The sequence below is a fragment of the Globicephala melas genome, chromosome 14 (genome assembly GCF_963455315.2).
Source record: "Globicephala melas chromosome 14, mGloMel1.2, whole genome shotgun sequence".
Lineage (NCBI taxonomy): Eukaryota > Metazoa > Chordata > Mammalia > Artiodactyla > Delphinidae > Globicephala > Globicephala melas.
The window spans coordinates 80,041,525-80,057,722 of record NC_083327.1 but is presented as its reverse complement, the minus strand read 5'-3'; the positions used below and the strand labels follow the sequence as shown (position 1 = coordinate 80,057,722).

Below are 16,198 nucleotides of genomic sequence, written 5' to 3'. Positions count from 1 at the left end.
GACGTGGGAATGAATTGCAAAAGATGGTCATGAGAGATACTTCAAAGGATGAAAGGATGTGCCTGGTTAGGAATCAGAGTTGACCTCAAGATTACAAGCCGGGGTGACTGGACGTAGTAACTGAGAAAGACAAATGCCAATGGGAGCATATCAAGGCTTCCTAGAGCTTGACCCTCAGTGACACCCACCTGTCAGCTAACCTAGCACAGGTGGCAACTGTTCAGTTATGATGTACACTCAGTTATGATGTACACTACATAATAGGATTCTCGGGCTAGCTTTGTACTTTTTAAAATTAAACTAAAAGAAATTAAGAATAGATTTACAAACCTTTCTTAGCCAATCCAAGTACCCATCTAACTCTCCCACCTTTTTTTTTTAACCTTAGGTTGACCCCAAAGATTGGCTTCCCATGGAGCGAAATCAGGAACATCTCTTTCAATGACAAAAAGTTTGTCATTAAGCCCATCGACAAGAAGGCTCCCGTAAGTTCATAACAGTTACAGGTTACTGTTTTTCATCTTGCAGCCAAATACGTTTCCAAGATAGAGGTCAGATTTCTCTGTGTGACAAGGAGCCGGTGATACTCAGAATTACCTGTGTGTGTGTGGGCGGGGGGAAGAAGTCCCAGTAGGTTACATGGAGGGTTAAGGTCCCCTTGGGCCCTGCCACTGGGCATTGCAGTAGGAGGTTATGGTGGAACCCAGCGGTCCACCCGTCAGAAGCCAGCTGACTCTTGTCATCTAAGTTTCCAAATGGTCTTCATGCCTTATGAAGAAAAGGGCAGTTCTGAGTCATCGACCTTTGCTAAATGATAAGCATTTCACAAAGTGTTGCATTTCTGGGCTTGTGAAATGTTCATATTCGTGTGGAAAACCAGCCTGCCTCCAGGCAGTGGGCCTGGGGTGGGGTGCTCACGGCAGCATTGCCCTGGTACCCCCTGGAGCATGCACTGTGATGGTCAAGCCTCGGGGCCGGGCTTTGACTTGGTGAGCTGTCCTTGCAACTTACCCACGTTAGGATACGTCAGACTTGCTGGCCCCCGCATCCCCCCCTCCTCCTGGTACGGACTGCGCCTTGTTTTCCCCTGACTGCCCTGTGCCCCGCAGGTGGTCTTCACACTGGCACCTTCACATCGGTGCTGATGTAGGAAACAGCCCCTCACAAAGAAGAGCCTGTTGGGCAGTCATCCTGGGAGGACTTAGCTAGAAAAGGAACGTCATATCCTAGAATTTGAATACCAACTGTTAGCTAATAGCTGTAAAGACCGGTACATTGTGGAAATTATGTAAACTTTCAGCTGCGTTTGCTCAAAAGATTAAGACAATACGTAATGTAGAGTGGTGGAATGGGTGAGGAGTTTGTGTTTTTTTTTGAAAAGACATGGAGGAATTTTTTTTTTAATTTATTTAATTTTGGCTGCGTTGGGTCTTCATTGCTGCACACAGGCTTCCTCTAGTTGTGGTGAGCGGGGGCTACTCTTCTTTGCGGTGCACAGGCTTCTCACTGTGGTGGCTTCTCCTGTGGAGCATGGGCTCTAGGCGCGCAGGCTTCAGTAGTTGTGGCTCGCGGGCTCTGTAGAGTGCAGGCTCAGTAGTTGTGGCGCACGGGCTTAGTTGCTCCGCAGCATGCGGGATCTTCCCGGACCAGGGAATGAACCCGTGTCCCCTGCATTGGCAGGCGGATTAACCCCTGCGCCACCAGGGAAGCCCAGGAATTCGTTTTCTAATTGGAAATCTGTTCTTTAAAAAACTGCCACTAGAAGAAATTCTTACCCTTCTTGGAGCCTGTCGTGAATTTTACCAGAATTACAGTTTGGAAGGAACTTGGTGTCTCATGTAATTTGGTTCCTTAGTTACAGTGTTCGGCTCAGAGAGGCACGTCTGGGAGCCGTCCAGGGCTTGGGCACCGCATGGTGACGGTTAACGCTCAGGGGACAGCGTGTGGCATTACTGTCCAGCTGCTCCTCCCACGAGGGGTTAGTCCCGAGGAAGGGAAAACCAGAGGTCTGGACGCTGTGTGTAGAAGTATTGTCTTCACTGAAAGACACTTTCCGTGTTCCTGCTGTTCGCAAACTCATGACTCCTGCTCCATGGGCAGTTGCACAGCTATTTTAAATTAACAAGCGTTTAATACAGGCTCTCCAGCTCCATGGTAACAGGTCACATTAGTATGCAGCACCGTGAACCGAGGGTCGTAGTGTTTGTTACCAGTGTTACGTGGGCAGTGAGATGGGGCAGTCAGAGCGAGAAGATCCTGCGATCCTGTGTAGGCTACTGTCTGTTCATGAGACGTTACTGATTGTTCAGAACATTTTTTGAGAAGTGACAGAAGCAGGAATTCTGGGTAGACTGTTTAAGAATTAAGTTGTATGGTTTTTTTCACATTTGGTTTAAGTTTAGCTTCCGAAAAGCTGAAGAATATTGTACAATCACAAGCTCCCAGGCAAAGGCAGTTGCGGTACATCTGGTTGAATTAGCCGAGTATACTTTTGCTATAATCTGGTTTTATGTGAAGCCATCACTTGAAAGGGGAAAAAGGGAGAGAGAAACATTTGCTGGTCACACGCCGCGTGTCAGGCGCGATACTAGGATGGTGTGTACGGCGGAACAGGACAGGTCCCGCCCCACGAGGTGTACACGCCAGTGAAGAGATGGGTGAAGACAAACGAAACAAGTAACGTGCTTTCTGGCAGAGAATTTAACAGTGCAGCTGTACTGAGTGACAGATCGGGGGACGCAGATGAGAGGTGGGGTGGGCGATGGCTTCAGGTGGGTGGGTCTGGGGGGCCTCACGGAGGAGGCGTCCTCTGCTTGGGTGCCTTATGGTGGGGGCTGGCTGGGGGGACGGGTCCCTTGGGGCCCGCACACCTCCCAGGGCTGTTCTGCGCAGCCGCAGGCAGGCTTAGCGCCTGGGGCGGTAGAACACCACATGTCCAAGTTCACGCCTTTACGTAGAAGACAGAAAAGGAGACGCGGTCGTGGTCGCGTCACCACTTCGGGGGAGGGATTCCTGAGCTTGCGTGGAGGGCGGTCCCCTGGGCAAAGCCCCGGCTGAGCGCCGGCCCCGCGCCCCAGCCAGGCAGCTTCCGCCCCCGGCCACGCGGGTGCCGCGGTTCGGGGCCGTGATCTTGACTCTTGTGCTGCGTAGTGCCTGCCTGGGTGGCTCACGGGCCGAGACAGCTGGCTCCCCTCGAGAATGGGCCTTTTGTTCCTGCCCCACGGGAGAGGCGGAAGGATGGAGACCTGCACGTGACAGCAGCGGGCCCTGCCCAGCCTGCGCAGAGGGCGGCCCCGGGGCTCCCGTGTTCACCCGACAGCTCGCCAGGGCTTCCCTCCTTCCTCCTCCGTGTCCCTGGGGACTTGGGTTCGCTGTCCTCATGCCCGGTTTCGGTTTTTAGGACGTCGTTCTCTGCCAGCTAAGATGGCCTGCCCCAGGTCTCCTCAGGAGGCCTGGGCTGGAGACGTGGGTTTAGAAATCTCTAAGTAAAAGCTTCTAGTTTTTGTTTTTAACTTGAAGTCAGGAACTGGCCTCCTTCAAGGCGGCACGCGAGGGCTCCTCCACCTCCCGCGAAGCCATCGATGCTCTCGCTGTCTGGTGTTCACAGGCCCTGTCTTCGGGCGACCGGACGCTGTGGGGAGTGTCACCTGCAGTTCTGACCCTTGATATTTTTCTGAAGAGGAGTTCGTGCTAATTAGAGTTTCTTTACAAATACTTAGGAACCACAGTCAAGACCCATTTGGGTAGCATGGCTGTGCAGCCGTAACGAGAGATTATTTTCTCTTTGTGTAATAGGAGACAGGTGGGTAATAAAAATACCCGCTTCTCCCAGCTCCGCAGACACCTCCTTGGGAAACCCGATGACTTAATAACAAGTGTGTGAAACCCCAAGGAGAGCCCCCCTCCGCCCAGGAGGTCCGTGGGCTCTCAGGCTCGACATTACTGCCTCCCTAGCATTTTTGGACAGGTGTACCAGACTGAGGCACTAAGCAGGCCCTTCCTGGGCCTGTTGCTCAGCTCGCGCAGCGTGCTCCTGTAGGTTTTGGAAGTCGCTCTGGGACACGCGGCACCACCTCTTGGCCGCAGCCACCCTCTCCCTGTTGCAGTGGTCGGCATCTGGGTGCTCAGGGCCCTGTGCCTCAGAAGAGAAAGCGGGAAGAGGAAGCAGATGCCCCTTTTCCAATATATATATATTTTTTGGCCGTACGCGGGCCTCTCACTGTTGTGGCCTCTCCCGTTGCGGAGCACAGGCTCCGGACGCGCAGGCTCAGCAGCCATGGCTCACGGGCCCAGGGGCTCCGCGGCATGTGGGATCTTCCCGGACCAGGGCACGAACCCGCGTCCCCTGCATCGGCAGGCGGACTCTCAACCACTGCGCCACCGGGGAAGCCCTCCAGTAGCTTTTAGCAAGAGTTTCTAAACTATACTGCTCCTCTGTCGCCTCTGTTAATTACAGGGGTAATCAGGAGCTAGGAAACAAGACGCTGTGTCATCCGTGTCCCGGACTCGTGTGGTCACAAATCATGAAGCTCTTGGATGCTGTGATTTTGTTCTTGTTTTTAAGAAGGCTTTCCAGGGCTTCCCTGGCCCTGGTTTTGGAAGTCGCTCTGGGACACGCGGCACCACCTCTTGGCCGCAGCCACCCTCTCCCTGTTGCAGTGGTCGGCATCTGGGTGCTCAGGGCCCTGTGCCTCAGAAGAGAAAGCGGGAAGAGGAAGCAGATGCCAAAAAAAAAAAAAAAAAGCGGCTTTCCAGTAGCGGTTTTGTAAGACAGCCCGAAGTCTGAGGCAGCTTTCATTGTGCCAGACGCCTTTCTAAGTCCTTGTGAACATTTTCTGAGTTAATCCTCACAAGACAGTTAATTGTAGCGAAGATGCTGAGGCTCAGTGGCGGAGTGACTCGCCCAGTATCACGGGGTCAGATGCGACAGTGCCGCGGGAACTGTCAGTCACCGGCAGAGAGTTGTTCCCTGGGCACATTGGTCTGGTCCTGGGAACGCAGAGATGAATGAACGTGGCCCAGCTCTCCAGGGAGCTGACCATCTGTTGGGGGAGAGAGAGCGGAACAAGCCAGCGGGGCAAGGCACCAGCAACGCCACAGCTGACCTCTCCATCAGGTGCGGGGGGCACAGAAGTGACAGCCGTGGAGGAGGAGAGATCTCATGGAAGTGCTGTGGCCTCGGGTGTGTGGGATTGGACATGACATGCCAAGTAGGAGGGACTGTGTGCGGATGTGCTCACGGTGTGAAAGAGTGCAGTTTAGGTGAACAAGGGGTGGGTCAGGGCCGGAAGGCCTTCACGTGCGCCAGCCCAGGGCGTTTGCACCTGGTCCTGGAGCTGACAGGCTGGCATCAAAGTTCCGCCGGTGACCCTAGCGGTGCGCTGGTAGCAGCATGGGAGACGAAAGGCTGAGACGGAGGAGACGGAAGCTCAGTGAAGTAGGAGAGGCTGTGCTGTGCGGGCAGGAACCGGGGACAGACAGGGCTGTGGGGCTGGAGAGGCCGGACGAGGATGTTAGCCTGAAGGCCGGGGGGGCTGGGCCCAGAGCAGCTTTGTGGTCCAGCCGTGAGGTTCAGCACGCACACCCCCTCTGCTTGTCCTGCAGAACGTGCGCCCCGCGGCACCAGGAACATCTGTCTGTCATTCGGGGTCAGTGGCTTTACCTTGAACCCCCTTTCTGGCCCGTACTCTCTGCTACGTTTGTCCTTTTCGAAGAGGTATCCAGAAGTGGGTGAAGTCGGGTTTGGAACAAGAAAGCCAAAGGAAGGCGTTCCCCTTGTCGCAGTCTGCCCTGTTCTCTTCTGCAGGACTTCGTGTTCTATGCCCCCCGCCTGCGAATTAACAAGCGGATCCTGCAGCTGTGCATGGGGAACCACGAGCTGTACATGCGCCGCAGGAAGCCCGACACCATTGAGGTGCAGCAGATGAAGGCCCAGGCCCGGGAGGAGAAGCAGCAGAAGCAGCTGGAGCGGTGAGCAGGGGCGGGCGGTGGCAGGAGGGCCGGTCAGGGCGTGTTCTCCCGGGCACGGGGACGGGCAGCTGTGTCTGCGCTGCTCCCCGCAGAAGGGCCGGCGGATCACAGTCTGCAGGGCCGCGGCTCAGCCCTCGGAGCTGTCTCGCTGTGGGCAGAGCCCGAGCCCGAGGTGGAGAGCAGTCAGGGCACCTGGGGTCAGTGCTGTCACCAGTGTCCTCTGCTGGACGGACGGGCCCGGGGCCTGGACTGGACGCTGGGGACGGCTGGTAACCAAGACACAGCTGCCCCTCATGTGCCTGGGCTGGGATGACCAGGCCGCTGTGCGGAGTCTGAGCCCCGTGCCACCACCGATTCCCCTCCCGGAAACAGGCAGCAGTTGGAAACCGAGAAGAAAAGGAGAGAAATCGTGGAGAGAGAGAAAGAGCAGATGATGCGTGAGAAGGAAGAGCTGATGCTCAGGCTCCAGGACTACGCGGAGAAGACCAGGAAGGCGGAGAAAGGTGGGCGGGGCCTCTGCCCCGGGGGGCTGGGACGGCAGGGCCGACGGTCGGCACAGGCCAACCAGGAGGGAACCCCGTCCCAAGGACACACATCCCAGTTAAGCACACACCCGAAGTAGAGACTTGCAGAAGAGACGTGATAAAACGGTTGTAGAAAATAATTCTGTATTTTATTAACACCTGTGTGGGTTCTGTGCCGAATGCTTTATGCACAGTAATCCTTTGAATTGCCCCCAGGCCTGTGAGGGCAAGGCTGAATTATCCCCCGTTTCTGATGAGGATGTTAAGGTTCCGTGAGATAGAATGCTTGGCCTGCGGTCTCCGGAGCTGCGCTGCATCTCCCCCGCTATAAGCTGAAACCCAGGCGAGCGGTGCAGATGCTGAGTTTCTGGGGAGAGCAGCGCAACGAGGGTGCGGCCAGGGCCTGGCCGGGGGAGGGCAGTTTCACCACCGTGAGCGTTCCCTTCAGTGTCCCGGGGAGAAGAGGTCCCGGCACCGTGGAACTCGGCCCACCGCTTTGCAGCGTTGGTGTGTTCACGCTCATGTCCCATCCGGTCCCCTCTGGGTGGGAATTCGGGGCAAGACTGCAGGGTCCCTGGCAGGAGCCTTGAGCAGCTCTGGTTCTGCGCTGTGTCTAGAGCTCTCGGACCAGATCCAGCGAGCCCTGAAGCTGGAGGAGGAGAGGAAGCGGGCGCAGGAGGAGGCCGAGCGCCTGGAGGCCGAGCGCCTGGCCGCGCTGCACGCCAAGGACGAGCTGGAGAGGCAGGCGGCGGATCAGATCAAGAGCCAGGAGCAGCTGGTAGGGGGCGCGGCCACACGGTGCTCAGTTACAGAGAGGCCGCCTCTGGGGATTGAAAAAGTGACACCCGCCTTATAATAATTGGTATTGGGGCTGTAAGGTGACCTGCCTGAGGGTGTAGGGTGGCCCGTGGGGAGGGGGCCCTGCGGTGGTTGGCCCTCGGGCGGCGGGTGGAAACCGCTGGACGGGGACGCGGCCATGTACCAGAACACGTGGCCCTCCGTTCGCGAGTGGCACCTGCCGAGCGCGTCCCGGAAATCACCTTGGCTCCGGCCCCTTTCCCAGGCCACGGAACTCGCCGAGCACACCGCCAAGATCGCCCTCCTGGAGGAGGCGCGGCGGCGCAAGGAGGACGAGGTGGAGGAGTGGCAGCTCCGGGTGAGTGCTGGCGGGGGGGGGGGGGTGTGGGCAGCAGGGGAACGAGAGCCACTTGCTCACCGTGCTCTGGCTGCCCCCATCAGGAACTAGCTTTGTGTGGGATTACGCGGGTGTCCCCAGCCGCGGCCGTGGTCCCTGCGCGGAGCCCTCCTGCCGCTCCCAGCGCCGGTCCACACGTGGGAAGACCTGGATCCTGGGGGTCTCCAGGCTCTGCCGGGCCGGCGGCCTCGCCTCTGAGGCTCGGTTTCCTTGCAGGTCGGGACGAGCAATACCCGACTCGTAAGGACCCCCAGGGGTTTAGTCAGTTTTCGCTGTCATAGTGAGAACCGCGTTGGTTCCGGCGTCAGGGGCGCCTGTCTCCATCTGGGAGCCCCCAGATGGGGGACCGTGCTGTGGGTCGGGTTCAGAGTGAAGACCATGGCCAGGCCGTGGGGCTCCTCTCCCCTCCCCCAGCTCTTTCCAACGCTTCCCCCTCCGCGGTGGTCCCTTCTGGGGATGGCCGGCACCTCCCCCTCATGGGTCTTCCCCCCTGACCCCCCATCCCCCTACTCTAGCTGTGTGCAGAACACTTCAGTCCTTAGGTTTTCGGAGAAAGTGCTCCTTATAAAGTATTAAATGAGGAACTGGTTACAGAACGGGTACAAGCTAAGCGCGTCTCGGGGTCAGGATGGTGACGAGGTGGGCGGGGTTGAGTGTGCGGACCCCCAGGAGTTGCTGGAAGGACTACTGGGTGGCAGGTAAGAAGGGCTTGAGCTGGGGGCTGGCAGGCCGGGAGGGGCTTGATAGCAGCGCCGCGCAGGGGAAGAACAAACCAAACACCAGCATGCTGGAGTGCTCCTCAGTGGTTGGAGGGTTTGCTTCTTTGACAGTTTTTTCAAAAGCAGTGAACATATACAAGGACTACAGACATAAAGAAGTTACAGTACTTAGAAAAATGTCAAGACCTGGTGTGACAGTTTCTCTTGGTGCCGTGGGCACAGTTGATACCTGCTCAGGGGATCCGGGTCCGCAGACCTGGAAGAGGCTGCACAGGCCAGGGCCACCTGCTCAGCCACATTCCTGGCGCCTCGGCTCTGTGCTGCTTCAGGCCAGGCGCATCTCCAGCCCCCAGGAGAAGGGAGTGGGGGGAGGGAGCGGAATCCTTCTTCTCTTAGCACGGACGGTGGCCTTCTTGTAGAGCAAAGGCGGCTCTTAAGAAAATGGTCCAAACACGAGGTTCCCCGTGAAAGGTTCTCAGCTGTCCATTAATCTGCTTTCAAAGGCCAAAGAAGCCCAGGATGACCTGGTAAAGACCAAGGAGGAGCTGCACCTGGTGATGACCGCGCCCCCGCCGCCTCCGCCCCCAGTGTACGAGCCCGTTAACTACCATGTCCAGGAGAACCCGCAGGAGGAGGGCACAGAGTACACAGGCTACAGCGCCGAGCTGTCCAGTGAGGGCATCCTGGACGACCGCAACGAGGAGAAGCGCATTACCGAGGCCGAGAAGAACGAGCGCGTGCAGCGGCAGCTGAGGGTGAGCGGGATGCGGGCCGGGCCCGCTTTCCCCGCGGGGCGGGGTGGGGGGGCTCTGTGTGGGGCCGCGAGCTGACCGAGGCTGCTTCGCGTTGCAGACTCTGACCAGCGAGCTGTCCCAGGCCAGAGACGAGAACAAGCGGACCCACAATGACATCATCCACAACGAGAACATGAGGCAAGGCCGGGACAAGTACAAGACGCTGCGTCAGATCCGCCAGGGCAACACCAAGCAGCGCATCGACGAGTTCGAGGCCATGTGAAGGGCGCTGCCGCGCGGGCTCGGCGGAGTGAGAGGGCCGCTGGCCGACTCCTAACGTGTACTTGTATTGATCGTTCTCGAGACCTACGGCCCTCGTCGTCCTCCAGGCCCTTTAAAAAGAGAGTAGTTATTTCAGTGGGAATGTTCTAGGGCTGGGAGTTTATTTTTCCCAACTGTATCATAGTGCCAAACAGGCCTGATTTTTATTTTTATTATCATTGAATCACTTCCTGTTTTATGCTTGGAGCAGGGCTGAATCAGTTAAGATGCCTGTACTGTCTGAATAACTAACTCCGTGCTGGCATGTGTGATAAAAGCCACATCGTGGCTTATTCTGTGCCATACTTTTTTCTATTTGAAATTAGCTGAAATTGATTTCTTGTTGATTTCTATGAAGGATGCATCTTTGTATATTTGGTTTTTGAAGGATGAAATTTTTGAAAAGTCTGAAGTACTCTCTCACCCACACTTGCACACACGATTTCCTTCCTCCAGGCCTTCCGTTCAGTTGATGAAATCCTGTGATCATTCGATCACTCAGGATAATTTTTTTTCTTTCTTTTTTATGCTTAACAGCTAGAGGGCTACATTGTTGGACTTATACACCTAAATAATCAGCTGTAGAGTACAGTATTTATATGTAAGTGATGAGATGGGTTTGTAACATTAGTTTAAAAAAGGGAAAGTTTCATTCTGTATATTTTGTTACCTTTTACAGAATAATAAAAATTACATATTAAAAACCACGTAACCATAGCACTTAATCTGATGTGACCTGAGGGCAGCAGTGAAGCTGATTAACTGTTGTAATCTCGTCTGGGAAAATGGCTTTTTACTTCTAAGCGTTCCTTGTGCATGTAATCGACTAAACGCAATTTGAATTTTCTATCAGAGCTGCTTGTTTGGAAAATGACTCGCAGGCTGTTCTGATAATTCAGACTCCAGCCCTGAGGGCCCTTCTGACCCGGTCAGCATCTCGGTCCCTCCACAAGCACAACCTGTTCCGACCTCCTTCCCTTCTCGACCACGTCCTTGAAAAGGCGGCAGGTGTCCGTCGCTGCCACTTCTGCTCACTCGCGTCCTGCCTTTCCACGCTCTGCTCGGTCCTTTTCCTTTCAGGTGTCCTGTGAGGATGAACCCAAAGGCCTGCGGGATGCGGCGGCAGGCGTCTCTGGGCAGGTGCTGCTGGAGCAGCCCTTCTCGGACTCAGCGCCCGCGCAGCCTGGCAGCCGCGCTGTGTGGGGCTGGGCAGCCCTCGGGTGACCTTAGCACTGACCCACCGGAAACGGGCATCCCTCAGCACCCCGTGGGGACGGCTGACCTCCTCCAGAAACGGTTTTCCACGGCAGAATGGTAGGAATTGACTACCCACCACGTCCTTCTTTTCCCTTTGAAACGCACATAACAAGGTCATAATTTTTGCTATTTGATAAGCACAGGGAGACCAGGGTAACTGTTGAACATTTATTGAAATCGGGTCATTTTCCACATCTCTCAAAGCACAGATAACCAACCTGAGACCTAACTAATGTAGCATCGATGATGGTGCCGACTAGATACACACGGGAATGTGGAAGAACGTCTCAGCAGCAGGACGGCTGTAGACGGGGAGAGCTCACACTCCCCAGGGTCCTTCGCCACCCTCCACCCCCGTACCCGCACGCCCAGCCCCGCAGCCGACCATCAGGCCCCGGCACCTGAAACCCCGCTGCGCCCGGAGCCTCCGGTCAGTGCAGGGTGAGGGTCATGTCTGTCCACAGGTTGGGGCTGGAGAGCACTTTCTGCCACTGGAGCTTTGATTGTGAGCACGAGTCTGTACCGCCCGCTGGCTCTTCCCCTGTGTGTGAGCGAAGGGACAGATTAGTGATGGCGGCCAGGGGACACTCGCCGTCCTTTCGCAGTTTTAAAAAGGACCAGCAGCAAAGTATACAGTAACTTTTCACCAGAACTTAAGACCATATTAAAATGTGCCCCGCCACAGTAAGGAGAGGAGTTCCTTAGAGGAAAGGGTGTTCTTTGGACAGTCTTCCTTTTTAAACAAATTGTAATTTAACAGCGAGTCTCATTTCTCTTCAGTGGTCTCGGAGGCTCTGGGAATGTGTGCGGGTGTTTTGGTTGTGACAGTGTTTGGGGGGCCCTGCTGCCCCCCCACCCCCACAAAAAGCCAGCAGCACTTCTGCTGAGCAACACTGAAAAGCGTCACCCTCTAGTCCCTCTATTAATGAAATACTTTCTGAATTGCCAGTTGTTTGGGTTAAGAAGATATTCTCCTTTAAGAAAATAATCCTTTTATGATGGACGGCCAAAAACAAAAGCAAATACTGTACCCAGCCCATTTTGAGACGTTGAATTTTTGTTTCTTTAGCAGAGCTAAATCTCATTTAAATCGTTGAAATGCTTTGCTGTATTACCGCTCAGTTGTAAAGTAAAAGCTAGAACTAAGTAATTTCCATTTATGATGGGTCAGGCAGTTTCACAGCCAGTCAAGTCACCTGCCATCATGGGAACACTTTTTCTTTTCATGGTAGCCATGGAGGTAGGACAGTGACTAAGGATCACCGATGCAGCTTGGGCCTTAGAAATATCTCAGACTCACTGGAACCAAGCCTGGCGCCTCCCAGCAAGCGGTCGCTCACACCGAAGGTGGCCTGGTCCCAGACGGTTAATTCCAGGGTGGACTGCCTCAGCTGAGAAGGGGTGACCCCTTTGAAAACGAAGGCGTACTTCCACTGGGGACAGGCTTGCTTCTTCAGGACGGGGGACTTCAGTCTCAACCTCTGCTGGTCTGGCAGAGTGAGACAGCTGCACGAGGAAATAGATTCAAACCCTGTAAGCTCCGCCCACCACACGGCCCCCTCTCTCTGTTGGCACCTGCTCATCAGTGAGGCTAAGTGCTCAGAGAAGCGCTAAACCCACTGCAGAACAAAAATTGTGAGCAAGGAACAAGAAGGAAATTTGAGATTGGCTACGTGACCTCTCACACTAGGATGTTCCAAATTCCCCTTAGAGCTGAATTCTGTCCCGAGTACTCTGTTAAGGGGACTTCGGGCTTCGAGGCCACGTGGCCCTTGCCTTAATCCGCCTCCTTGGTGTGATGACCACCAGGCCACAGCGAGGCTCGTCAGACCTGCTACCCAGGGACCAGGACTCTGCACACACGTTATCTCCTTTAACCCTGCTCTCAGGAAAATAAATGCAGAAGGGCTAAGTCACTTGCTCAAGGCCGTACAGATAAGTGGAAGGAAGGCTTAGGAGATGCACTCAGTTCTGTGTGGATGAGGTAAGCCACCATTTTTCCATTATGTCACCGCCTGGGGATTTAGCAATTCTATACACTTATTAATGCCGTTTGCTTTACTTTTGGAGACACCATTACACCCGAAGTGAGTAAGAATGAAGCGCGCAGAGTCATCCGTCTTACTGTTGATCCAAGAGGAGATGTTAAGCTAAAGAAATACTTAGCGACCACACTGCTTTCCGCTTGCTCCCCACTCAGTCCCTAGGGCTGAGTTACTGATGTCACAAGGACTGACAAGATTTGGGTTTAGTTTACAATGTGGTATTCCAAAGCCAGCCTCAGCACTCCCAAGTCCCATGAATTCTTGGAAACGCGTCTTTAACACGCATTATGTCAGATTTTCACAGGCAAGCTAAAGTAAGTTTAAAACGGCTGATACGTTTTGGTGTTCCCTTACAGAGACTATGCCATATGTGTGATACATCATCAATAAATCATATTTGATTAAATGTAATACTTACCCCTTAACAAATGAGTTTAAGGTACCATCTGAGCGCACAGGTAGATTCTGGGCTCGCAGCACTACCAAACAGAGCTGACCGTTACGTGATGGCTCGTCTCCCGTCCCTGGAAGGAAAGCTGGCTTTCACCGTCAGCGCTACTTCTGCGGCCTGCAGTGGCACCAACCCAGACTGGCAGCTTAACCAGAGGGTGGGCTGCAGCCCTCAGATCCCGAGAGCTCGCGGGCAGAGGAGCACATGCACCACTGCACGGGCAGCATGGCGGCAGCAGGGAAGGACTTAAAATCCAGGGAACCAGAAGCTGCCGAGAGTAACGAGGGGCCAAGGAGAGGCGGCAGCAGGGGTGCGAGCCAGCTGTGGCCAGCAGGTTGGGGAAGAGACCTCTGCTGATGGGGGCTCCCGTGGACCACGGGGGGTGTGTGCTGCTGGCCTGCTGGGGCCCTGTGAGCCCGGCAGCAGAACCCCCTCTTTGGGCAGACAGGAAGTCACGAGTCACTTCGTAGAACTGCCCCTCCTCCCGTCTTCACTCTCCACCCTCGTCTTTTCCACGTGCCCCACGTTATGAGTCGGTGACGTCTCCTGAAGCTCCTTGAGGACCCTGATCCTGCCATGCAGCCGCTGCTCACGTGGCCCAGGAGCAGGGAGCCGGTCACTCAGAGCCTTGCAGGCGCCTGAACCTGGAGTTGGGGACCAACTCCCGGCCGTCACGCAGGTGGTCAGTCTGCGAGGGGGGCCCCAGCGGGACTGTTGGCCCAGGCAGGCCAGGCAAGCCGGCCCCCTGGGAGGAAAGCCTCAGGGCAGGTGTCCTAGGAGCCCGTAAAGCAGGCACCGCGGCCTGGCTTTGGTCGTTCCTTTCCCTTCCGAGCCGAGGCTTCCAGAGAACCCGCCTCCCGGGCTGGGCTTCGCGGGTTGGGTGGGAGTTATTGGAGCTCGTGGGTTCGGGGGCGATAGGAGGAAACGCTGGGAAACTGCCCAGGCTCTGAGGACAGTGACAGACAAACGTTTGTGGGGCTGGAGGCCACCCACCTTCTTGAGCCTCCTGGAGCTTTCCGGGCCCTGCAGGGAAGACCAGTTTGGCCCGGACCACAAGTTCTCCGTTATTCTTGGGGACGCTGTCTTCATCTTTCTCTGCCTGTGGGAAGAGAGGATTCCCCAGAGCCAGAATCTCCTGGGCTTCTCTCACTGCCTCAGCTCTGTCCATGAGCATACCCTTCCAACCTCCCCCTGCCAAGCCTCTGGGAGCCCCGGTGGTGTGGGCACACCTGTGGCAGGGCTGGGCTTCCTTCCGTTTGGGGACGTTTCACTCCTACCCTCACCAGCCCCAGCTCTGCCACCCCGGCAGACGCAGCCCACCAGAGGCAGATGAGCCGAGGAAGCAGAGGGGCCCCGAGGCCCTGGCACGTCCCCATGGGCCTTAAGGCCACTTAAGGAAGCCTGGGCACAACCCGGAGCTGAACAAGTAAAACAAGCCCACATCGATTCCACCCAGGTTAGTAAAGGTTCGAGCTACCCGTCCGTGCCAGGGACTGCGGCAGGCACGGGAAACCGCGGGGTCCGGGGCTCGGTGCCCCTGGCGAGGGGCTCCCCCGGCTGCTGAGTCGGCCCCGCCCACCCCAGAACCCACACTGAGGACCCAGGTGGCTTCTCTGGTCGCGAGGGATTTCTGCCAGAAAGTGAGCAAAGGAAGGGCTTGGAGAGGGTGACCGTGACCCCATCAACATTTCACCCAGCGGGGTGACGCTGGGACATGTCTAGATTTGTCCGGTCCCACCGGCAGGGAGGAGCAGGCTTCCCCCTCAGCATCCCCATGGTTCCCTCCTGTCAGGACCGAAGGGGCAGGCCCGTGAGTGGGCCCTCCGCCCCGATCCAGCGTGGGCTGTCACTCCCTATTAGCTGGGATTAGGAGGGAAACCTTTCAGTCTGGTGATTTCTGTTCCTCGCCTGCTTATCCAAAGGTGACCAGCCTTGGTGGCAGCCTGCCTCGACCCGAGTAAGGGGTCCTGTGGGGAGAAGGTGGGAAGGGCCCCTCGGATGCAGGGGAGACCACATCTGGCAGGGAAAATCAGGAAAGCCTTCATGGAGGAGGTGGGATTTAAGGACCGTCTTGGGCAGAACTTAGACTGCAGAAAGAATATCCAAGTGGATGTTCCCAAGTGGAGTTCTGAAGACGGGCTCGGGTTCTGAGAAGAGGAAGCGCAGGGCACCGGAGGGTGTGTGCGCGGGCTCACAGACCCCACCAAGAAAAGAGACAGGAGGCCCCGGGCTTAACCCTGTAGAAACCGGAGACGCTTCTCAGGAGGGGCATTGTGAATCAGAGCCTGCCTGGCTTGGGAGAGGAAAACAGAGGTAAGATGGTACGGGGGACCCTCGTAAAGACTCAGCCTCGCTGCCAGGCTTTCGCTGGTGGGACTGCACACCCTGCTGCCATTTCTTACGAGGTGGCAGAGCCCACATCTTATCCCCCTTCACAATCTCACATCTTGGATCTTGGCACAGAAATGCACAAAGCAGCCGCCCCAAGAAGCGCTACCCTTTCCCCCCTGCCTCTCCCTCTCACCTGCGTGGCCACCAGCCAGCTCTGCTCTCCCAGCCTATCCGACACGGAACCCCTGGCCCTGCCTTCCTGAGGTCACTGGGTCCAGTCATTCTCACCCGTTACTGTTTGGGGAACGCTGCTTGGTTGGGAGTGAAGATACAACACACGAGAGCGCGCAGTCTGAGGCGGGTCCCACCAGCAGGGCAGCCTGCCGGCCCCAGGTGTAGACTTTGGCCCAAGAAGGTCAAGGCCTCCCCCGCTGGCAGTAAGTGACCCTGAATGCTGGGAAGCGCGTGGACCCACCAGGCCGGGTCCCTGCTTATGTCGGGGCCACACTGGGGGTGGGACTATTTGGGACCTTGAACAAACCTGAGCAGGTAAGAGTCCCTCAGCCCAACCCCCTCCAGCCCCGCCCCCCCGGGGCCCGGCCGTGAGCCTCTGCTCCCCGGAAGCTCCTACTGCAGAGTCACAGGCTGGCA

General features: G+C 56.2%; 2 protein-coding genes across 7 annotated transcripts in view; one reads left to right on the top strand and one right to left on the bottom strand.

The window, feature by feature from the left end:
* The window catches only part of EZR (ezrin), a 49,580-nt gene extending 39,410 nt beyond the window's left edge, over nt 1-10,170 (top strand). The window contains 7 exon segments of the mRNA XM_030853036.2: nt 389-485; nt 5,807-5,970; nt 6,343-6,473; nt 7,112-7,272; nt 7,558-7,650; nt 8,912-9,163; nt 9,261-10,170. Coding sequence (XP_030708896.2) covers nt 389-485; nt 5,807-5,970; nt 6,343-6,473; nt 7,112-7,272; nt 7,558-7,650; nt 8,912-9,163; nt 9,261-9,425 — 1,063 coding nt within the window. The 3' untranslated portion in view covers nt 9,426-10,170.
* Nucleotides 8,200-16,198, bottom strand: part of SYTL3 (synaptotagmin like 3) — an 81,725-nt gene continuing 73,726 nt past the window's right edge. For 5 of the 6 annotated variants that reach the window (XM_070043519.1, XM_070043518.1, XM_070043517.1 and 2 more), the window contains 4 exons: nt 14,210-14,315; nt 13,184-13,289; nt 12,021-12,226; nt 8,200-11,261 (listed from right to left, as the gene is read on the bottom strand). In XM_070043519.1, the coding sequence (XP_069899620.1) occupies nt 11,152-11,261; nt 12,021-12,226; nt 13,184-13,289; nt 14,210-14,315 (528 nt within the window). In that variant the 3' untranslated portion in view covers nt 8,200-11,151. The remainder of the gene's footprint in view (nt 11,262-12,020; nt 12,227-13,183; nt 13,290-14,209; nt 14,316-16,198) is intronic. The other variant, XM_070043520.1, reaches the window with a different exon arrangement.